General features: G+C 42.8%; 1 protein-coding gene across 3 annotated transcripts in view; it reads left to right on the forward strand.

Moving 5' to 3' along the window:
* Positions 1-203: 203 nt before the first annotated feature.
* The window catches only part of adgrb2 (adhesion G protein-coupled receptor B2), an 89,388-nt gene continuing 65,283 nt past the window's right edge, over positions 204-24,308 (forward strand). For all 3 annotated transcript variants that reach the window (XM_044052142.1, XM_044052140.1, XM_044052141.1), the window contains exon 1: positions 204-943. In XM_044052142.1, the coding sequence (XP_043908077.1) occupies positions 860-943 (84 nt within the window). In that variant the 5' untranslated portion in view covers positions 204-859. The remainder of the gene's footprint in view (positions 944-24,308) is intronic.

A 24,308-nucleotide genomic window follows, 5' to 3' on the forward strand; every position in this document is an offset into this window, starting at 1 on the left:
GTCAGTTAATGTTACAAATGTGATGTAAAGCCTTATCGTATATTTGAATACACGCTCGCTTGCTGACGTCACGACGATGGCAGTTGCGGTAGAAGAAAAAAAAAACGGGAGGGGAGGGGGGCGGCCGCTCTGTTGAGAACGCGCTCGACAGATCCCGGCGAAGGGCAGCGAGGACGCGCATCTCTCTGCTTGTGAAGCGACTGCAGGCGAACCAGATGCCCGACAGTGAGCCGCTGCCCGTGGATACTTATTCCAAATGCACAAGCAGGCGAGAACCACAGACACATTTCACCCTTTGGCAGTTAACGGAACAATCATTTTGGTTTTTTTTTATTTTGTTTTCCTGTCCCCGCCCCCTCGGTCTCTCTATGTCAATGTCTGCTTCAAATGAGGAGCCTTCTTGGACTTGGAGTACCGGGCATCATTAGAAAAAAAGCTGGTTATCCCACTCTGCCCAGGCTGCTGCTGCGGCGCTGCTGCTGCTGCCTGTGAGCGCGTCCTCTTGCTACTTTTGGGATATATGTGTCTATATGCGCAAAAACATGGAGATTATATGACGTGGATTTATTTTTTGGACAAAACTGGACATCTACAATAACGTCATCCCTTCTTTTTTTTCCTCCAAGTGCCTTTTTCAGCTTGTTCCCGTTTAATTTATGGCTACTTTATGATTTCATGTCCTCCTCGAGTCCACGTCGTATTTATTTATCTATTTATGTTGTACACTTATTTTCTGTTCCGTTTCGGAGACGTGGAAGTGAGATGCCTCGCACAGAACATTTGTGGGGAGAAGATTCCGCGCAGCAGCAGCAAGGATGAATGAATGATAGTCTCCCTGTATATCTGAGACGTGCCATGGATGGGAAACTTAATTTGTTTCTACGGAGCCGATCGGAGAATAGCCGTCACGTCAAATAACTCGGCTACTGCTGACAGCGATCAGGTAATGTGCTCTATCCATTAACCTCCACATGCAAACCGTTGGAAGCGTTTCTTTGCGCCATGCGCTCCAGATTACTTTGCAGTCTTTCGCTTATGTACGGATGTGTTTCATCCTTCACGTCGTCGTGCAAAGATCAGATTGGAAGTGTGGTGCTGGCGCACACGTTCTCACATTTACAGACACACAGTCTGCTGCTGCACAGTCCTTTTTTCTCCAGTCGGTGCCGTTTTCAAGAAGAGTGAAGTACGTCGGTAGTTATCCGAGGGGATGTGTGATCTGTGAACCCGAACGGAACGGAGGAACCGGTGGCAGAGAGGGAGAGAGAGGGGAAAAAAAAGCCGAAATGAATCTCAGCAGTTAAATGTCGGCTCGGTCGTTGGGCACAGGTGGACGGCGATACCCTTGTGAATGCTGAATGTCTGGTGGGAGACACAGAGAGCTGTATGATTCCCTCCTAAAGCTGCTGGCAGATCTGTAACTTTGCGCAGTGGCCAAAAGAAACCCCATCACGCGCGCGCGCACTCACGCGCGCACAGCACATTGCGCCCACGTAACCTGCACGGACACTTATTTCTGGCTCGCCTTTTAATGATCAAGTATCACGACCCCACGGACACACACACACACACACACACACCGCACACGCAAACAAAAAATGTTCCATTGACTCTTGTGGGGGCTTTTCCACGATGCCATTTTGAGTTTAATAAATCAGAGTTCTTCTCCCCGCATGGACGGTTCTTTAACAATGCCTCCTAATGGTTGGGGTGGAAATGATTCCTGGCAGCAGGATGGTTCCCCCCGTGCTCTGATTCTGATTTACGAATAGCATTAGGTTAGAGAGCTCGTGCCGATGTTCCCTTTCTCCCTATGGGCGCACTGTGCGTCTGAGTGAGTGGGTGCCTTCTCTTGGTGAATGCTAAACAGCCAGGATGTAGGGGAGGGGAGGGGAGGAGAGGGGGGGCTCCCTGACTTACATCCGCATCTCACCACGCAACAGAAAGCCCTTTGAAAGATACCTGATCACGCACTCGAGGTCCGATTTGTTCTTGGGTATCTCTGCGTCTGCCGCAGTGAAGCTTCAACCCTACCCAAGTCTGTTATTGTGCCTGTTATTTTTCAGTCAAAGACGATTTAACTAAAACACAGTCCGACAAAAAGCCGCAACTCGCGACGTCTCCACGAGCGAGCAGGTGGCTGCGGTGACGCTGTGCGGGAACGAGAACCGGGTGTGCAAAGGGCCTTCCGATCATCGCGTGTGCGCGTGTGCGCGTGTTGTACATCTGTTGAGCATGAAGTCTTCCGCGCTCTCCTATAGCACCTGGAAAAACAATGATATCTATGTTGCATTACATTATTTGAGGTAATAACACACGTGATAAGTCTGTGATTGTATTCCTTCAACATAGCCAAACTGTCAACATCCCATTGGTGTTGGCTATTTAACAGGGTTCACTGATTCATCTGTTTCCCTGGTTCTTGGCAGGATTTAGATTAACAGGTCAGTGTAAACCTCTAACATCACTCATATTCTGACAGGGGAGTTCAGTAATCCTGTAATCCAGTTTAAGAAGAAAAAGAATCCCAGCAAAACAATGGAGAATGAACACAGGACAACATTAGAAAAAATATTACACTGACTTTGTAGAGCTCTCTTTACTGTGTCCCACCTCCAGCTTGAACAGTGAATAACCATCACCTCCCTCTTCTTTTTTTCCATGGCCTTCTTTTCTTTTAATTTAAACACAGTGAATAACCTCGTTTGTTTTATTCCTCGGGGCTACTGTCGTAACTAATGGAGCCAGCAGGGCCGTGTCCCCTTTTAGCAGAGATGAGACCAAGGGATGATGATTGCTCATGAGTTGGATGCGAGAGAAAGCACCTTTTTAAATCCTGCTGGGTAGAGGACAAAGGTTGGCCAGGGATTGGAAGTCCCTCAGTCTTATTGCAGAAATTTCGCAAACAGAAATTTCAAGTCTTACATCATTTTATATAATCTGTATTACATTCATCCTGAGAGCATGTGACTAATGGGCTTATGGAACACTGGCTCTCAATGCTGAAGCAGAAGTACTGGGTATTTTCTCTTCTTTTTCTCTGCTTTTTGGAGAGGCAGCATACGTTTAAACAGTGGAAGCAACAAAGAAAAAAAAATGTTTCCAACTACACTGGGATCCCTGTCTGCTGATGCAGAGGAACAGCCAGAAACACAGCAGACTTCAGCACCATGGACAGCAGCCATGTCAACACATTCAAAGAACCAGTCACGACAGAAACAGAACTGAATGTGGCCTTATAGGTAATGTGTAACATTAAAGTACAGTGACATGGCAACAGTATGACAATGATGCTTTTTTAAGGGATGTAATTATAAGGTAATTTCCTCTTTTTTCTAAAGCCATTTCCAGTTTGGTAATAATGGTGAGAGTGTGGTAACAATGACAGTAATACTATGTTATTTCCCACATAATCGTTCAGTAATGAGAATTAATATAAAGTACCATCAGTGTCATGTCTTCACATATCAATATTGTATTATATGTAGTTGAAATAAGGTCTAAGACACATTCCAAGCTATTACCTGTTTAACTTTAGAAATAAGATGGTGTTACCAACATGTTACTTACTTATTACAAATATTATTTCCATACGAATACCATATGTGTTACCACGTTACATATTAGCCAAAGCTGTCGTAGAACGGCTGATGTCAAACGTGATTTTGTTCACCATGTGCATGTGTAATTGTTGTAATCATTGGACACGGTGGAGGCAGAAGGAGGAGGGGTTAGATACGGCTCTCACTGGTGGTGAAAATCTGGTAATCATCGATTACAAATAATACAGAAGATGATGAGACCGGTCCATTTTTGACTGAGGCAGAACAGGAAGGTTAAATGGGACACAGAAATGAGGCCGCAAGTAATGACTGTGCTGTCTTTGAATGATCATCTGCGTAGCTTCTGGAAACACAGCTGAAATGAAAGTGTGACACGTATCTGCTGAAGATGTATGAAAAACACACAGTTCTTTGGCAGTTTTATAAGGCCTGTAAATGTGATACTAATAACGTCTTCCATATCCGCCCACGTGTCACGCACTAATGCTGGCAATGCTAAATCTTTCTCCTCTCTCCTTCTCTATTCCATATCTCACTTTCACTCAAAACTGGGCAAAATGTGCAAAGCATACACATGACACGCGCACCAGGGGGGAGAACATAAAATATGCAAAGTGATCAAACTATGTGTGTGCGTATGTGTGCACACATGCATGCATTTTAAATGGTGCATGTGGACCAGAGGCAAGGATACAGCTTGGTCTTGCCTGGATCACTGCACTTTGGCTGGGCCATTGTTCCTACAACACCCCCATCCTGTCTTACCCTTAGTCATAAACACACACTTCTTCCCCTTGCTGGCCTTTTTCCTAACAAGCTCCCTCGTCTGTCTTTTCATTACATCATTATTATGTAGGTCTTTTTAAATGTGTCTGCACAGGTGAAGCCTAGGTGGATGATAAAATATATATATATTTAACAAGGCTAAATGATAGCTAGACACACTGCCAATTATGTGTGTGTTAAATACATGAAAGCAACTATCAGGAAGTCACTTAAAAAAAGGGTTATGAGAGCAATTGTCAGGTCAAGTGTCTTCTTTGTTCCTCTCTTCAGCGTGCGACAATTCACCCCCATTTCGTATGCTCTGCCATGCTTCATTTGGAGTCGCAGATGCCTCTGTCACCGGGGCGGCATGCATTTGGCAAGGCCTCAAGTGACCGTGTCAATATTTGCACTGGGTGCCATTTTGGTTTGGGGTTGTCTATAAGCATGTCTGGACTTGTGAAAGGCCAAGGCTAAAAGGAAAGTGAACAGCAAACAAAAGTTAATGACGATGAGTTAAGCAGTTTTGCAAGAAAAGTAAAAGGATGGGTCCTCCTTGAGAAAAGACAGGTTGGGGGTTCAGGAGAATGAGGGGGAGAGAAAACTAAACTTTGCAGGAATGATTGCAGAAAATGCCACAATACAACATAGAGCAGTTAAGTGTTAACAGCAAAGCTTTACCAGTGAGTGTTTTCCCACAACATTTTACATTTACTTTACTTCTGTCTGTCAACATGCATGTGTGTGTATGTGTTAGGGCTGATTATTGCCATACCTGTAGGTTATTTTATTAATTCATAGACTGGTTCCTTCCCCAAAACCTTAAAATGTCACCGTCCTAAAACTCACCATTCATCGATTAGATTAATTTAGTTATTTAACAATCGACGACAGAGTTTATTAGGGGAAACTTGAGATCACTGCTTAAGGTTATGGTATTAGTTAAGGCAGTGTTTCCCAATCCTGGTCCTCAGTGACCCCTGCCCTGCATGTTTTAGATGATGCCCTGCTCCAACACACCTGATTTTCTACAGAAATAGCTTCATGTTATGCTGACAGTTACTCATTTAAACGTGTTGGTTAAATTTAGTTTAAGGGTTGGGTTAATGCACTAACTCAATGAGTGTTCTTATGAAGATACTGTGTGTGTGTGTGTGTGATCTTGTTTGTTGACTGGCTGAGTCCCAGCAGTAATATTAGCTTTTGATGTCATGCTTTTCTTAACGTGTGTCCCTCGGGGGGGGGAAACTGCGACTTTGTGTAGCAGTACAGGAAGGAGGGCCCGTGAGGATAGCCCGAGCAGACATGTTTTCATGATTGCATCTTCTCATCTCTTTCTTTGCAACTTACTGTACAAGTATTTCCTTTTTGTTCTCTCACGCTATCTCGTTGCTGTCTCTCTCGTTTTGTGGTTGTTATCCATCTCTCAATTCTTGTATTTGCCGTAACACACCAAATGCATGTGTGGCAAATTTGTGTTGCTTTTCATTTAGGCGCACACATGTTGACATGAGTGTCCACACTGCCTGCGTTAGACACAGTGAAAATGATCTTTCACAACAGTTTCAATGTCTATTCTGCTCTAGACAATAATTCTCTATAATTACAATGTCTATAATTCTATATCAGTCGCGTATGTCATAAACAAATGTATTGTTCCTGTTTCAGGGTAAAAGTACTCATTAAGTATTTCAGTTCCCTAAATCCATTCTTTTTTTAAATTTTTAATATATATATTAAGAATATATATATGTATATTTATATATATTGTGAAAAACAGTACTCCAAAGTTGTCGTTTGCAGTTCACCTACAATACAAGCAGATAGATGATCGGCGGGCTCAACTGCATCAGCACAGTGACACCCATCAGCCTTCATTACAGGTCCTTATAGAGCCAGCCTAGTCAATGTATGGCCTGTGGCCCACATGTGGCCCACAATCAACCTCTTAGTGGCCCAGTGGTCCCACCAGAAACACTGAGGAAAATTAGACATCACTTGTCTTTGTCCCTCAAAGATTCCTACGTAACTTCCAGGAATGCACCACTGTGTTGCCTGATAGGTTTGATAGCATTGCTCGTTCTTTTGTGTCGCGTTAAATGCACTTTGAGATGTTTGCGGGTCATATATATGACATAATGTTTCTCTTCTCTCAAAGAGCAACAAATGCTGTTGCTGATATCGTGCACATGCAGGTGCGCGAAAGGACAGGTATGACCAGTATATGTATGTTTTTAATGAGAGAACAGTATTGCTGCTACCTCAAGATTCTGCTTAAGTATATTTCTATGCACGTTTTGATAAACCTTACATACATTTGTGCTGGTTTTAGATGCTTACTGGCAGTGGAAGATGTTTGAGAATGTGGCCCGTGTGAGTGTGTGATTGAATGGTCCTGATGTAGAGGAAGGAACACCATGTTGCAGGACAACAAGTGGAATGTTGTGCGCTTCCTAAGCAGATGCAAGCACCCTGGCCTTTTGTGTGGTGTGAGCGAATGAGTTGTGTAATGTGTGCGGAACCTGCTGCAGGGTTATCGGTATGTTCTAAGATGAAATAAACTGCCAAACATTGATTTTATTTCCCGTCACGTTTCATTACTTCTGTGTGATTCCGCGTGTTATATGTATGTTTATGCTGACGTGTAGGCTAAGCCATGTGTGTGCAAACCCTCCAAAGTTCAGTGGCTACACAGAGCTTGCAGCTTGTGTGATTTTGTAGCAAAACTAAGTGGACGTGTGGAATTTCATCCCAGAGGCATGCTGGGTTGACTCATGTGGACATTTGACAGTGCAGGCGAGTTGCCATTGAGAGGATGACTCAAATCACAGTGGTGCATAATGCATTTTTATGTTTTCTATTCATGTTAGAATATTTAAATGGAGGTTATTGTGTGCCTTTTGTCTCAGTTGTGAGCCCATATTTTCTTGCATTGCAACAGATACAATGGAAGACAAGAATAATGAATTATAAAGAAATGTTCACTGTGTGTTGAGCTGTAAAACATAGGTTAGTGCATTAATTAAAAAATGCTAACAACAACATATTTGAGGGGATCATCTATTATACTATAATATAATAAAGTATTTAAAAATGTTTTGATCATTTTGGCAATTGCTCGCTTGGTGTTTTTGAACTCTTTGTCTAGACCAGGCAAAGAAACATGTTTTCTTTTTGTTGCTGTCAAAGAACATCCAGCACTGTTGAATCCAAATCACCTCCAAGGCTGGACTTTTTCTTATAGGCAATGTGCAAATATGTCACGAATGCTGGGACTGGCAGACTCCAGCCATGTCCTTAACTTGGAACTATTACAGCCCAGCCCAGCGCAGCCTGGGGAAACTACTGCAGACGGGGACATTAGAGGAAAACATAACAGGGGCAGGACAAATACAGTGGGTACTGGCACATGCCAGCTCTTATCTGCTTCACTGGCAACACCACCAACCAAACTTCTATTTTCAACTTGCATAGAGGCCTGGACCTTGCAGCATGTGTGAGTGGTGCATAATGGAAAATGTGTGTAACTGTGTGATTTTGTATCAAGTAGCTCTTTTGAACACCAAGGTGACGCTTCTCTCTCTCTCATGCCACCATCTAAGGGCATCTGATTTCTCTTTTCTTTCCTTTGTTTGTGTCTTTTTACCTGCTAACAAGTGCATATGTCCCCAAATAGCTATACAAAAGTGCAAAGTGAGAGTGTGCGTGAGAGAGGAAGTGGCTTAATTTAGGCTGACTGAATTCAGGCTTTGCAAGAAGCCCTAGTTATTTCCCTTCAGGCCATTGTGTCTCATATTTCTCTGCATTCATCAGGTGCAGTTCTCCATTACACTTGACTGGTGTTTGCCTTGGTTGTTGCGATCCATGGCAAACCAGGTGCATGTATGCCTCTCTTTGCGTCGTTGTTTGCAACTATTGTTGAATAGTGCAGCTGAGGGACAGCAGTCATCATCACTGCTATGAAGCAGTGGTGCAGGTTTACTCCCAGCATGGGTCGAGAGTAAATTGGGGGGGGGCAAATATAAAAGCAGCCGGGAAGCAGCTCTGGATACAGAATGTCTGAGTTGTGAGAATTGCTGCTATTCCACTATAATCAAACATACCAGCATAGGATTTATTTATTTATGCTTAATGGGACCCTTGTTGGTCAGGTTTGAATTAGCATATAGGTACCTTTAATAACAATCCCAGGTTCATTGGTTAGTTATTTCCCTTTTTTCTGAAGCAGCATCCCACAATTATGCATAGTTGCAGGTTGTTTGGCTTTAAAACGTAAAAGAAGCAAAATTTTAAACATGATACTGTTTATTGGCCCATTGTTGGTTCCCGTGTTCACAGTCTACCATCTCTGGAGATATTGAACAGATTAATTCACATGGAAAACAATAAGGTGCAAAGCAAGAAACGGTGTCAGCAAAACAAATTGGCTTTAGCTGTGCAGCTTTAAATGTCTACATGAGTTATTGAAGTTAATAACACAACTCTGATTTTCTTAAAGCATCACAGAGAGACACAGGTCTTTGGAGCCAGACAGTGGTTCCTTCACAGATGCTTTAGTGCTTCATAATTTACTCTCTCCCCACCAAACACTGTGACCAGAGGCTGCGTCATCATGCGGCCCTCCCGCTACCTTCACGGCAATTAAACAGGTAGATAAAATAAGAAGGTTGCGGGGACCAGCAATGTAATTAAACTTTGTGTGAGAGGCCTCTGGGTGCCTGTTAAGTTTTCTGCTTGCTCATACATGTTACATCTACATTTGCAAATACACACAATGGCCTGTATGTGTTTTTCATCAATATACCGCGTTCCATCAGTCAGTGCGTTCACATGCATGTCAAAAGTCTTATTTTAGTCAGACTAAGACTTAGTTAGTCCGTAGTCGGTTTAACATACCTGGATAATGTGATTCATAGTCCGATTACTCCTGCATGTATTCGCTTAAGTTGAACTTGGCGATCTGCACATGCACACAGGTCCACTCCCTGCCTCTTTGACTCGTAGGAAGTAGAAGGAAACGACGTATAGACAGCAGGGTCCTTGTTCGGACACCGCAGCAACCTCAAGAGCCATGCTCGATCTAATTTGTATCGCGAGTAGCATGAGAAACATACGGAACCACAGCGCGAACCGTCTCGTAGGTCACCGTTTGTTTCACTGTGACGTCAAGATCAAGAGGAAAGTGATTCAATATGCACTAGCTCTATAAGAGGGATACGACACCTGCAGAGGTGGAGGCAGACCTCTAATAAATAGATTTTCTCCTCTGCATGTATACTCGGACTGCAAGTTGTCCGGTTGCCGGTCTTAGTCAGACTATGGCCTTAGCTCGATTAAACTGTGCACGTAAACATACTGAGTAGTTTTCTTGTACTGTATTTGTGTATCATGCTGTCAGAAGATATGTTTACACCCTTATCCTTTAATCAGCATCTTTAACATGTAAGCAAACATGTACTTTATGTACTTTGTAATAGTATATTTGTAGTGACAGATAAATAGACTAATTGGAATTGGAATTGATTGATATATGGGTGATTACTGTTGCATAATCAGTTTTACTCACTCAAAGAGTGGCTTTACTGATAAATCTGACTTTAAATAAGCGCCGTCCTTCTCTATGAATCACGCTGCTGTGTACAGTTTGCGTTAATCCGGCATTATGCTTGGAAATAGAACATGTAGAGGCGGCATTTATGAACAAAGTCCAAAACATTGTCATCCTGGATTACAAATCAAATGCTGTAGAACAGATGGCGAATGGTTGCATTAATCAAAGCCATATGTTGTACAGTGTGGTGTAGGGTTGTTATGTGTCCTCACAAACTCGTCAAACAGATAGCACTAACATCCCTCTTGGTGGGTCGTGTGGTTAATTGACACTTAAAACACCAAAATGATAGCTGGTAGCTCTGATTTGTTTCACATTATCTATGTGCTGAAACCTCTCCCACGAGTGCACTCTGTTGACATTGAGGTGGTTTGTTTTGCCGTAAATAGGCTGTAAAAAGATCTAATTGAATTGTTTGGTGGCCAATGTAAAGCTAAGGCTGTGTGAAACCTTCTCTCATGCCTGCTGCAACCGAATGGTTGAACAGTGCAATTTGACGTGTCACTCGCATGTCCGGCTGATTTGGGCTTCTATGTCATTCAAAAACACATCTGGATTGTATGAATTGTGATCTTTTCTGATGCATTCTTATTTTATTTTCACTGAATCTCGAATACAGGATTATAAAACTCCCTCGAACTGCACATGGCACAAACACAGTTTAAAGCTGTTTGTGTATGTGGTGGGTTAAAAGCCCAACCCTCAAGAAATGGCTCATGGTAAATATTGATTCTATGATTCAGTCAGTCATTTTCTGAGGCAGCTCTCTCTCACAAGACTGTGTAGCCTTTGTTATTTGTAGGATCGTTTCAACTGTGTGCGTGTACACATTTGCTGCATGTCTGCAGTCGTGTACAGTAAGCTTTACAACTTGTATTCAAGTATATATTACGGCTGTGACCGGCATTCACCTTACGTTACACCGCAGCCTCTGTGTTTTTACATGCACAACCGATTAACATCTCCACGGTGAGATCTTCGCTGTGCAGGAACACAACGGCCTACGCTTGCCCTGCGTCTTTTCAATTGTTCCTCTTATGAATCAGCACTTTCCCACTGTGAGTGTGTTGCTCTGTTATCTCGCTCTCGCTCTCACTCTCACTCACATGCACAGATACTCTGTTCCCGTCATGATGCGGTTCAGTTTGGTGCCGTACGCTGTGATTTGGAATAGTAGAGCCTTAGGTCAGGCTTGCGTTTCGACTGGGAGCAGTACCTTTTACTTGGTGGGCGGGGTATGGGCTGTGCTGCTATTAAGGCATATAGCTTGGCCCAATGACAGTGTACAGGAACTTTACTATACAAGGAATGCAGAGGAAACTGCGTGGATCCAACCGAGCTGCTTGGGATATTCACATTACAGTCAAACACTCGGCCTCTTTTGTGTTAATAAATATATTTACAGTACATTTACAACATACATACTGGCCCCTTTTAGTACATTAATGGTTAAAATCAACCATTAATACTGTATGACATTCTCGATATGTGCTCCAGTGGAGAAGAAAATCCCCGGTGATGCTTAGATAGTTTTATTGCTTGAGGCCTGACAGCATTTTAATTCCCCTCGCGGTTCCAGTATCATAGCAGCCCAATCTCTTCTCGACACCATCAGCACCTTTCTCCCGGACCCAATTTAACTGGTGATCCTAAATCTAGCATGCTGTAGAATTGTGAGATTCAGAACAGTGCTCTTTGTGGAATTGCACCCTGGTACCTTTAAGGAATAGACTACCTCAGAATATAATTAGATGGTGCCAATCTCTGGCAATCACTTGGGAACACAGGGACTATTGGGTCTCTTGATGGAGATTGGAGATGGTTTCGACATGTCAGTGGAAGTACCGTAGGAGCAGACTCGTTTTCAGACGTCAAAAACATCTCTAAAATGTGGATTATTACCAATGACGCCCTGATCGATCTTATGTCATTATTTATGATTACTATTAATTGCTCACCTTCTGTAAACACATTCAAGATGGACGAATCACTCAATATCTTACCTGAATACCGATTTTACAAGAGTCGTTTATGGGACACTCGCTTCTACAAAAACTAAATCAGGAGTCGTTTGTTTATGACATTTAGAGACCGCTATATATGAAATGCTTTTACGAAACGTCCACTAGAAGATTATCTTGTAAATTTTTACACCTCACTTCATGGTGAAAAGACGGTGGAAGGCGTTCGTTAATGTGCGTATAAACACTGCCTGCAAAAGTATGGTCTTAATTCTTCTGTAAGGCAAAGCTAAATGGGGGTAAATAATTATCGAGGGGATGAGAGTGCAGGTCCGACAGCGCGCATCATTGTGTGAATATGTTTAGACCTGTCTGTGTGTGTGTTCCCCCCCCCCATGAAAGCATGTATGCATGTGTCTGGCAGTGATAGGACTCTGTCTGCCTCCTTCCTGCTGAGTGTGTGTGTGTGTGTGTGTGTGTGCGCACTGTACTTGCTGAAGGCCAGAGTGAGAGCCACTGTCAAGGCTGGGCAGCAAAATGTATCAGGACCAAGGAATAAGAGGCTGCTGGCATTATAACCCCTCACTGGGTTGAGTGGAACAGGCAATTATGACCAGTCATATGGCTGTCACGCTGCCAGAGGGAGACAGCTCTGACCCATAAACACACACAGCCTCTCAGTCACATATCATTGGTCCAGATCGTGTACTGAAAAAATATTTGTCATGAATTTTTCACGACTTGAATCTAATTTTTTTTTTGGTTTGTTAGCTGACATTTTGGCTTTTGTGGAGTCCCAATTTATTTGACTTGTTATAAATTACACCGTGAGCTGAATTTAATATTGCAGTTTGCTGTTGGAACTAATTCATCTAATTATGTATTTTAGTTTTTGTTTCTAATCTTGTACTAGGAGGATAAAGTGCTATATTTCTTTTTTAAAGCAACAACAGACCAGTGCATTAATTTGCTTCCGTTTTATTAATTATTTTTATTTTCTTCTAAACACTGCCACCCAGACAAACTCACTCCTTCTTGCCTCCTTTTTTTCCGAGTTGTTAAGGTGCTGAGCACGGCCAAACAGCAGTATATCTGATCAAATCGATACCCATTTCTCTCACTCGCACTTTTTTCTTTTCCCCTCCCTCGATACTGACTTGCGGTTAGCCATGATAACATGATTGGAAGGCGCTGCGTCTACAGGCAACCGGGTCTGTCTTGTCCGTGTGAGATGGATAGATTAGCAGGGGGTGCACGTGGGAGGAAGGATAAGGATGGTGGAAAACGACTTTGCCATGCTGCACCACAAGAAGGTGTTAGTGGACCCATCAGAGTAGCATGCTTCACAAAGTCATCCCGAGCTTACTGGACTCTCTCACGATTCGATATAACTTCTCCACTTTGCCTTTCCTTCACTTCTTCCATTAACACCCCATGGCACCAATCAAGGAATAGATTGAGGTGTGTTGCAGCAGCCACAGACTATCAGTGATAACTCAGCCATTTTCCAACATTCTCCCCCCCCCGTGCCCATATTTGTCACTGGTTTCTATTCTCACTGGCGTTCTTTGCTGTGTGTGTGTGTGTGTGTATGTTTTCCCCTTGTTTCACATTGTCTCCTCTGCCACACTCAACGCTGCAGAGTGCAGATGTATTTGCATCTTGTGTAAAAGCTTAATCTTTTCATTTTCTCTGCTCATTGAATATTCTACCATTCCAGCAGAGGATTATATCTGTCCACTCTACACCTGGAGGAAGGTGTGTCATTATCTAGTGCGAGAGAGGTGCAGAATTATACTGTTTCTGTTTCTTTCTGAGGCGTCCTTGTCCATGTCCTGTTCTCTTCAGCTGTGTTTGTTGTTTGTGATGCCTTTCTTGGCTCGGGTCCATAAGGAGCCACACACACACACACACACACACACACTGCCTTAACAAGCGTGTGCATGCACACACGCAGACTCGTTTTCCATGAGACACCAAGTCGGATAACATAGTTTGAGTGGGGATACTTCGTGTCCTGCTTTTATACGTACCTCTGTACACAGCAGTTCAGTCCTCTCACTTTTACATGTGGTCCGCGTGTAGATCAAATTTTATACTCAAGCTAAGTTATAGCTGTGTTCCCTTACTTTTTTTTTGTGTTGTATATTACTTTTAATGTTTTTTAATGTGTATTGTGCTGACCTGCTGCTATGGTAACAAGCTGGCTGCTTTTTTTTTTATTTAATGCTAGTGCTGTGAAACTCCTGCGAGCTACGAAAGGCACCTGTATTTCTGCCTCTCACTGTCTCCAGTCTTCCCTCTGTGTGGAGCCATACATAGAAATGTCCATCATCTGTCACTCAGTGTAGCACAACTGCAAACTTTCATATAAAACAGCTTCAAGTTGGCGTTCTGTTGTTGTTTTTTTATTTTTTTTATTTGACAGTGGATACCATGAAACCTGTAATTCCACATGGTAAATGATGGGTGGAATCCGCCGTGGATCAATGTAAGTGCACTCCAGCTCATCTGGGAGTTTGTTGGATGAAAAAGCTTCAGAGTCTGATGACAATATAGGATGATGAGAATATAAGAGGGATGATAACTATTCAGCGGCTGAATGTATTAGCCACTGTTCAGATGAAGTGTGTTGCCAACGTTCCTCACTCCTGGAGCTCTGTGACAAAAACCACTCCCTATATTTATATATTTTTTTTTATTTTGCCTAGTGACTCGGCTCCGGCTTTGAGGATTCAATCATCGCATATTTATGAGCAGTGCTTAACCACACTCCAGTTCTGGGGGCGTGCTGCTAAAGAGGATTTCTTTTCTGTGCTTTTTATCTTTGGCAGTGATTCTCCCTGCCTTATTTCCATCCAAGTTACAGTATATTACTCTAAAGGTCCTCCACAGGAAGTAATGATGTGACTGATGCATGAACTCAATCAAATCTGAGCTCTGATAGACTGACTGACTGACTGACGCGTCCCCCTTTTGCTTCATCGTTGCTTTCATTTAAATCTTACTATACTGTTAATAAAAAAAAAAAGAGTAAATGGATTTGTAGCAATCGTCCCTACGATTGCGCTCTCTCATTGCAGATTACAAATCATTTGTATAACCTCTGTCATCAGGATTGTCATGATGGATGGCCGTCAGTAACTGACCCCCTTTCTTTTGGCTCCTCATGTGCTTGGATCCACTTCATGAGGGTAATGGATTCCCTGAAAGCAGAATATGAGATGTTGTACAACGCCTTACATCACCACTAACTCTTAAAATAACCATTTCAGTCAAGACCTATAGAAATATCACCTTGGTGATAAAGGACAGCCATGTGTGCGCAATGTTTAATGGGTAGCTGATCAAAGCATACGTCTATTAAGGTCTTGTGTGAGTGTGTTCCGCTGTATGTATGTGTGTGTGTGTGTGTTTGAGGGAGAAGCAGACCCTCAGCAGTGTGAGACTAATCTGCCAAATGAACAGGTGGGAAAAAGACACAAAAACAAGGCCACATATCTTAAGATGTCTTCCTGAGATCATTTTAAATACACAGTCCAACACTTGCCCGACAAAAGAAATGTACAGGATACAGGCAGGAGAAATGCAGACATGGACAGAAAGGCGATGGTCTTTTCAGTCTCTGTTTTCTTTTAAGCCAACCTTTTTTTATACTCGTTTTTTTTTTACCTTGCAGTTTCCTTTTCTCTGAGTGAAAAGGTCAAATCTGTTTGTTTGCTCAGAGCATTTTCTCTAGTTTGACTGCATTTTCTCGTCGCCTCCTTCAGTTTGCAATCAATTTATTTATCACACCACGTCGTCCATGTTACCATGGACCCCGTTATCACGCCTGGGTTCAATATATTTTCCTTTTTTATAGAGTCTGGATTCAGCCAGTGAGCAATGAATTATGGTTGTGATATCTTCTGTTGGCTGGCAGACAAATCTCATTCAGGTTTTTTTTTTTTGGTAAACGTGTGTAAGTGCGTGTTCATGTGTGCCTTCTGTGTGTGTGTGTGTGTGTGTGTGTGTGTGTGCCTGGGTATGTTAGCTCTTTAAGTGAAATGATGTGTCATCCCTGTCCTTGTCTCCTTCTGGCAGGATGTTCCATCATATCTGTGCGCATTGCAAAGGCAAATGCAGTCACATTCTCTTCATTTGCACAACCGGGATTGTAAACCTTCCCACAATCGTAACCCAGTCCGTCTCGGAGCATAAAGGTGAATGTCTGAATATGACCGTCATATGCGACTGGGGGCGAACGCGCAGTCACAAGGAAATAAAACGGCCCAAGATTATAACATCGGACTAAATTCATTATTGTCACAAGTGTCAATTCTTTACTATACTTTCTGTCGGATGTTTTTAAATTATCCGACAAATTAAAATTTTAAAGTTGGCAATGGTTACTGGTTTGATACATTGGCTAGAGAGGGCTAACATTCATCGGTCACACTCTCACCATTTCATTTACCGACTCACACAGGGAGGTGTGAGATGCATTTATGCATGTCCTTATGGGGGGGCAGACACATGAGTGTGTGCGTATTTGCATTTGTGTAAGAAACGCAACCAACTGGCTCTTTGTGGCACTAATGGTAGGAACAAAACAGGCCCATTATGTTTCCTTCTTAAATATTCAACGCGGGGGTTTAAACATTAATAAACACTGACAACAATGTCACTTATCCTGTCAATTACAGTGTGTTCGACTCATGTCTGGACAGGGTTAACGATTGTGGCGGTGTCATTCCTGTGTAGCTGCGCGACACGAGGAAGTGCCTACCGCGTTTTGTTCCAGTGATTTGTTTCCTTCAGTGAAATTATACCTTTTATCACATCACTGTCACTACATCAGTTTAGTCCGTGCGTGTACACAATAATCACTGTCTGACTAACGTGTCCCGCCGTCTTTTTTGCATATGCATGCAAGTTGTACTCGACAATTAAAGCACCACTGTCTGTCTGGCACCACAATCGCGCATGTGCGGTCGTCATTATACTGCAACAATGATAAGAAGAAGCAGAGAGAGCAGAGTGTGGGAAGAAGGCAGCGAGTGATTTGGCTGTAGAGCTGCCTTCTGTCTGATCTTGAGCTAAAAAGGCCTCAACTCCTACAACAGACTTATAACCCCTCACTAATCCCCTTCTGAGTCATCTCAATGCAGTTTGACGCTCTCTTTAAATCTCTTGTTCGCTGCGTGCCATTCATACACACACACACACACATAGGCAAGAGACTCTGAATAACAAAACCCTTCAGTTGAAATTAAAATGTCTCGCTGGACCAGTAAATTGCACTGTGAGAAACATTTTTTTGCCAAATGTTCTCACACAGGCGCAGGCAGAGGCACAAGTGCACACAGCAAATCCATTCTGTGATTTTGTGTTTAATTATAAGTGTGTGGATATTAGCCACTCGTGACCTCCACTACAGATAGTTTCTTTGTTTTATTTCATCGGGTGTTCGATGCTTTCTTGTTTCTGAGCATAATGTTTTTCATGATGAGAGGGACAAGGACACAACACACACACAGGACGTGCATGTGGTTACGGAGCGATGGATATTTACCATGCAAAACATATCCCAGTCTCTGCATGCAACCACAGCTGTCAAGGATATTTATGGATTGATTGATTTTAATTTGATTCGCCGCCTTTGTTCGTCAGACAAGCGTTAAATATTTGTGATTCTCACTGTTATCTGTGAGCGCTCGTCTTCAGGTTACAGATTCCTGATCTTAGACGGAAGAAGTCTTCTGTGCTGCTTATAAAATGAGGGTGTAATAGCTCAGTGACGAGGGAGGGCTTATCACCGGGATGTATGGACCATTTAGGCACCCATTACTTAAATTAATTCAGGTTCAGTGAGCAGCAAATTAGCCATTGTAAAAAGTTTTTTTTTTTTTTTTTATCTTAAAGGATGTTGAGTTAATGGTAATGGGAAAAAAGGAACGAGGCATAACAGTAATATGTGGCCAAAGGTTTCATTAAAACAGGTATATATATAGTACACCATTATTATTAGGCGTTGGAACCCATGGTCCACAATATCAATAATATCACGATACGATTCTGTGACATGATTTCTGTCTAACTGAAGACAACAACATATCTGTGAAAAGTTAAAAGTGCAGGATTTTGCTATTAATTCACAACATAGAGAATGAAGTGTACACAATTTCACCCTCCATTATCCCGCTGTATGCGCCCTCTTCTTCGGCCATGCAGGTAACTCCCACCCAAGTTTCCCTCATTAGTCTGAGCAGCGCCACCACCAGGAGACATGAACTAGTGACGCCCGGCGAGTGACACTAACAGGGCCTGTCTTCAACATTGGAACAGCATTCCATACATGGAGTAATTAGATCCAACGATCCACACATCGACATGATTGTACACTGAGACATTCTTCTCCATCGTCTGAGCGGATGGACGCACGGGCGTTGCCGATCACATTAGCGGTGACTGTGTCACTGTCCTCAGCGTGGACCCTGTCTCCCAGGAAGCGAAACTCTTTGAACTCTTTCAATTAGCTCCTCCTTAATTTGATTATTTACACCTGTGCTTTTACTACTTTGACATTTCAACATGTCTGCCGGGAGGAAGGCCCGCCGGGGAATGTCCCATCAAATGTCTAAGCCTGCGTGGCTTATTGTTAAGTAAGGAACGAGCTCTCTGTTTGAACATGCATATTTAATGTCGATTACGACAACTTCTCCTTAGCGAGAAAAGCCATTGCATTAGAAATTTGGAGGCTTTCTTTGTTATTATGTCCGGGGAGTTTGCAGAGAAACACTCCTAAGGAAATACTTAACGCGGGATGCAAATCAACGTGCTCCCAAATGAGCTCCGTACTGTTATTTGCCACGTGGTCCGTGGTACTCCATTGTCCGTACTTGTGCATCTGCGTTTCTGTTTAATGTTGGTCACCTTGAATTGGAGCTTTCAACCTATGTCAGTGACCTATGTGGAAGAGAAAGATGAGAGGGTACATGTTTGATTAGCCTCTGAAAGGAGGGCTGTGTTTTTCATCCCTCTTCTAATTCCTCTCTTCCTGGAGAAAAATGCTCCAGGTCCAGACTGAAAAGCCAGTGGTCATACATTCATTGTCATGTTATGCCATCACATGAACGGTGAGCCTCCATGATCCAGACTAAAATATCCAAAATATGTCGTTTACTTTTCGTCTTGTGCAACAATTAAAGGTAGAGTTGACATCATTTTCTCAGCGTAATATTTTTGCAGCTCTCAGCCAGAATAAGGCCGTTTCAAAAGTGACAAGAGACTTTGAGAGATCAGGGCAGTAGAGATAGTCACTCCCATTTGCGGTTCTCTTAATCTACACCTACTCTGCATACTGGTCCTTTTTGGTGCTTGATGCACTGACAAGAACTCCCGATATGCCGCAATGAAACCTAAGGAAAAGGAAAAGGTCTAAAAGAGAGAGAAGAAATAGAACATATGCGTCGATATCAGCAGAGAGTTACGCAGGTGGAGGGATTGCCTTAGGTCATCTGTTGAATATATGAAAAGAGGGCATCTGTCCTTGCTCATCTGATGAGAGGTGCTCAGTGAAAAGAGCTGCGATCCCAGAACATGATTATTTTAATAACCTGCGAGTTGCAGCCTCCCTGCCTACTGCAACAAAAGCGGATGGAGAGAGCCAGTGTTCCCAAATGATATCGCCAAGAATCTTTGTTGATCCCTTCAATGTGACTGACGTGAGAGGTTGTGAGTGAAATCTCCTCACAGCATTGCATTGTTATCCCCTCCGGATTGATTGTAAGTCAAGGTCACTCCTTAAATTATCATCGCAATACCAGGCTGAAATGTCCAATACTGTTTTGGTTTACCAATTAGACACAGAACCAATGGTGTTAACATCAGCCTCGGCCTATTTCGAATTTATATCTGGTCATCATGACTGCCCGTGGCATGAAAACACTGGGTATTCACTCGTTTAACAGTAGTTTCAGGTCACTGTAGACACTTGGCATTTAGCTTGTCCTTCATTCTCATGCCTCAAGTATTGTTTTCTTCCTTTCAAAAACCTTTATAGCTGCAGTTATAGAGGAAGGTCATAAAAGCAGTGGATGATGAATCCACACTTGAGCCCACACCATGTAGCAAATTGGGGAAAAGTGAGTGGAAAAACTGTCAGCCGCAGCTAATTGTAATTCTCTCAGCACAGTGGTAACTTGAAACCACAGCTTGTGGCTTTATCCTGAATACTGAGTTTCAGCTGCCTGTATTCATTATAAGCTAACATGTCAGACCATATCTTCTTCTATGCAATTGAATTTACTCAAATTAATATCCAGGCTCTGGATATCATGTAAAACCCACACACACACACACACACACAGGCAGCAGCTGTCATGAAGGACCAATCACTGCTTAATGTATACAAAATGCTCCTACGGTGGTATCAACGTGTGATCAATAAGCAATAAAAACTCATTAAAGCGCTGTGTGCTCTGTCATGGAAATTAATTTCAGAAAAAAAAATCTGTCGTGTGTCACCGTGAATATGATTCCAGTCTATCCATGCAGAAACAAGTTATTTAAAACCAGAGATTGGATGTGGAGGGAAGGGGGAGGAAGGGAGAGTGAGGAAAGAGAAATACAAAAACAGAGATGGAGAGGAAAGGGGGAGGATAAAATCAACCCATCTGGAAGAGGAGACAGAGTCTATGACAGCCCAGAATAATGAGATTTTGTAGTCTGTATGGCTTTCTATTCACCTGAAAAGGAATTAACATAACTCCAACACACACACACACATACACATAACCACCAGTCTGCTCTCATCTCTTCAAATCATCATTGCTTCATCCCACCCACTCCCCATGATTTCAGCATCTGGTTGATCAATCATCTGACAGTTTATTGCAATTGCTGCCTTGTTACCTGGTTTAAAGGCAGGGAGACGGATGTGACAGATTTGTGACATGGAACCATATGTTTGTCTGATACCGCGGAGGCTACACAATCCAGCTGGACACTTGCTGGACTTTTTTTTTTTTTTTGCTTTAGTCCTGCTTAGTAAAGTCCTTGTTTAGTAAAGGGAAATCTGTGGCTGTCTGTTGGTCAGTGAGACGAGAATAGCAGCGGCTCACTTCATGTGATGAAATTTAGTTGGAAAATGTGTCTTTCAACTCCACATGGGCTGATATTTTAATGGTGTGCTCATTTTTGAACTGGCAGCACTTTTGCTTTTTTGTTTTGTTTTTTAGGAGAAATAGAAAGATTGAGGAACATTTACTTGCGTTTCCTCCAGTCCAAACGCACCTCATCTCGTGCTTGACTTTATGATCTAATTCCACACATTACCCACAATAGGCACTTACTGTATATGAAGATTCAACTGTTTATCGATTGCCCGTGGCTTCTCTCTGCACATTTCGCCTGTAGGCCCATGGGGAGCAAACACGGCGACAGTCTGCATTTTTTCAAACGATGAACACAGGCATATACATATGTATTGATCCGGCTTTCTATCCAAGCAGATGCAGGCGTCGTAGACCTTTGAAGATGAGGCAAAGGCACATGATTTCTAAGTCACCGAGGTCTCGCAGAATCACCGCTCATCCATTCGCTTGTTGCGGGACACGGAGTGCGGTTACATGGCACATGCAATTTTCTTTAATTTTCACGTTTGATTACCTGCTGTTACGTCTCATGTCAGCTTGCAGTTTTGAGAGCAATAGCTCATACTGGCCGCACTGATTCCTGATCGATGGGTATGGATTACTTACAGGAGCCGTCCAAATCAATATATGGACTCATAATCAATATAAAGGGGGGGCACTCACTACTTTGCCGCAGTTGCGCCCTTTTGTTAGTTTTGTTAATAGGCAAGCTAATGATCTGCTTGAGTGTCAATACTACACACGTGTTTATACCTGCTGTTTCATTCCCCCCCTGTGCTTCTAGTTTGCAGCGTCATATGTTGGCTATAGGTCGAATGCAGATTGAGGGTCTTAAAGAAAGGAAAGTAGAGAGGCTTCTTCAGCGAGTATGTCTGCACACATGTTTGTTTGCACGCAGTGACCGCAGGGTTTTGTTCTCCGATTCGGGGAATATAGCTCTGCTGATTTTGTATCTCTCACTCTGCATTCACCAATGGACTCCGTCACGTCCCAGTCATCAAATCCCCGTCTTTCCTTTATTCAACATGCCCACTTTCTCTTATCACATTCTCTTTCAGGTTTTGTTTGATAATTGGGCCATTTGCACCCACTGAATTGTGTTGAATTATTTAGACCCAGTATGTGGAGGGTACTGTCTGCTGAAATCCCACATTTCTGTGCCTGTTGTGTCCCCTTACTTACCTTACCTCCCCTGTGTGTGTGTGTGTGTGTGTGTGTGTGTGTGAAGTTAAATTCCTATTTGCATGAGACATTGTAATATTTATGCTCTATTTGCTTACAATAAGTGAGTACACAGGAATTACAAGCCTCGGGAATATTTGGAGTGTAGAAACACACACCAGGTCCTCACTATGTAAAATCACGGATTAATATTTATAATTTCCCATCTGTTTGATGAATAATCATCAGCAGCATAATTTGTTCTGACAGTGGACTAAGTAGAGCGGCCAAAACAGCCCACTTTGTCTCGAAGGCCCACAGTCAAAGACAACATGAATATGGCACAGCCAGTGTTGTTCCTACCTTTATGTCCTCACGTTAAATATCCCTGTCCCTTGCTATCAGTGTGGCTGTGCATTCCTGGTCCTCAATATCATTTAACGTGGAGAACTTGCAGCCAGCTGGGAATTCATTGGAACTGTATGAATCAAGGCATGTCTGTCTTTTATGCACCATCCGTCCTCCATTAGTCTGGGTTAGGAGGACAAGGCTCAGTGGATTGATGAATAGGGGAATAGGCTGGCAGGACATTTCCTTTTCTACTGTTCTCAGCTATAGCATAGAAGCCTTGCCAAACTGCCTTTCAACTGCTTCAGTGGTTTATTGCGGCTTAACACAGAACGTGTGCATCTGTGTGTGTGTGTGTATATGTGTTCATGTGAAAAGCACATACACACTCGCTCAAACACACATAGAAAAATGTGCTGTGGTGTTATGAGTGAAATTCTTTCTGGCGGCGCCTCATTGCCTCCGTGTGCTCGAAGACTGTTGCTGTTTATAAATGGGGAGTCTGGCGCCTTTCTGCCACAGAGAACCCTGCGTGAGCACAATGTACATCGCTCGGCTCGCGTTGCTGCAGGCTTCATTTGAATTAAAAATTATAAGAAGTTTGTTTACACTCATTGAAAGACAGCAGATTGCAGATTTGGCTGTTTTTGTCGTAGCCTGTACCATAAATCTACTTTTCCTTTCCCTCGGGGACAAGTAGTTCCACTTCATCACTTATTTGTGAAAGTTATATGAATGTTATCAGTCTCTCAATTAATAGCAATACATTTAACTTGGCAGATGAGCCGAAGCTATTTACTTTACAAGTGTTCCGTTTGTCCAGTTTGGCTGTTTCACCAAATAAAACGATGTAATTGTAACGCAGCGGGGTTTCTGCAGCACAACTGTAATGATAAATAATTATAAAGTGTAATGGAACAGTAGCATGGATACAGATGAGTCATAAACTGGCTCCGTAATATCAGTTACACCCCAATATTTTACCACAACATGGTAACATTAGCCACCAAACCTTCAGTGAATCAAACTGAGCAAGGTCGTATTTTATTAAGTCATGGCTTCGATGGCACTGGATCTGTCAAGTGCAGTAAAGACCTGAATAGAGACACAGTTGTGAGTTGAATTTGTTCGATTTATAATTCAACCAAAGCCGGATGTCTCTCTTGTATGACACGTTTTACGGACTGTGTAAAGTCGTGGCCTATATGTGCTTTTATTTCCTCTGCTTGTGCTCCGACTCTATTGGCTTTGGCTGGTACACCTGCATCCCGGCGTATCATTTAAACAGCAGTGCGCCTGGCACTGTCGAAAATGTGCTAAAAATCTGCATATGGCTCCATGTCTGTGTGCGCGTGTGTGTCCAAGTCACAACTAATCCTAGGGGTAGAACACAGCTGTGAGAGATTTGAATTGACTTTAGGCAGGCTTGGAGGGGTAGATTAGCGTATGTGGATATTTGTGTGTGTGTGTGTGTGTGCGTGTGTATGTCTGTGAAGAGGCACATTTATGCTATATTAACATAGCTTTTAACGTCACAGCTAGGGGGACGCATTAAAGTGGGACGCGGAGTTTGTATATTTTCATGTGCGTGCGTGCATTTGTGTGTTTGATGTGTATGGGTTGGGGGCGATGGGAAATGTCACACCTCATGGGGAGCAGGTGGTTTTGATGTGGGGCATCCAACCGTTTTCCTAAGTTTCCTGAAATATCCTCTGGGCCTCCAATCATGAAATGTTAAATGTGAGCGTGAAGGCTGATGGGG

This window comes from Solea senegalensis, linkage group LG20 (genome assembly GCF_019176455.1).
Source record: "Solea senegalensis isolate Sse05_10M linkage group LG20, IFAPA_SoseM_1, whole genome shotgun sequence".
Classification (NCBI taxonomy): Eukaryota; Metazoa; Chordata; class Actinopteri; order Pleuronectiformes; family Soleidae; genus Solea; species Solea senegalensis.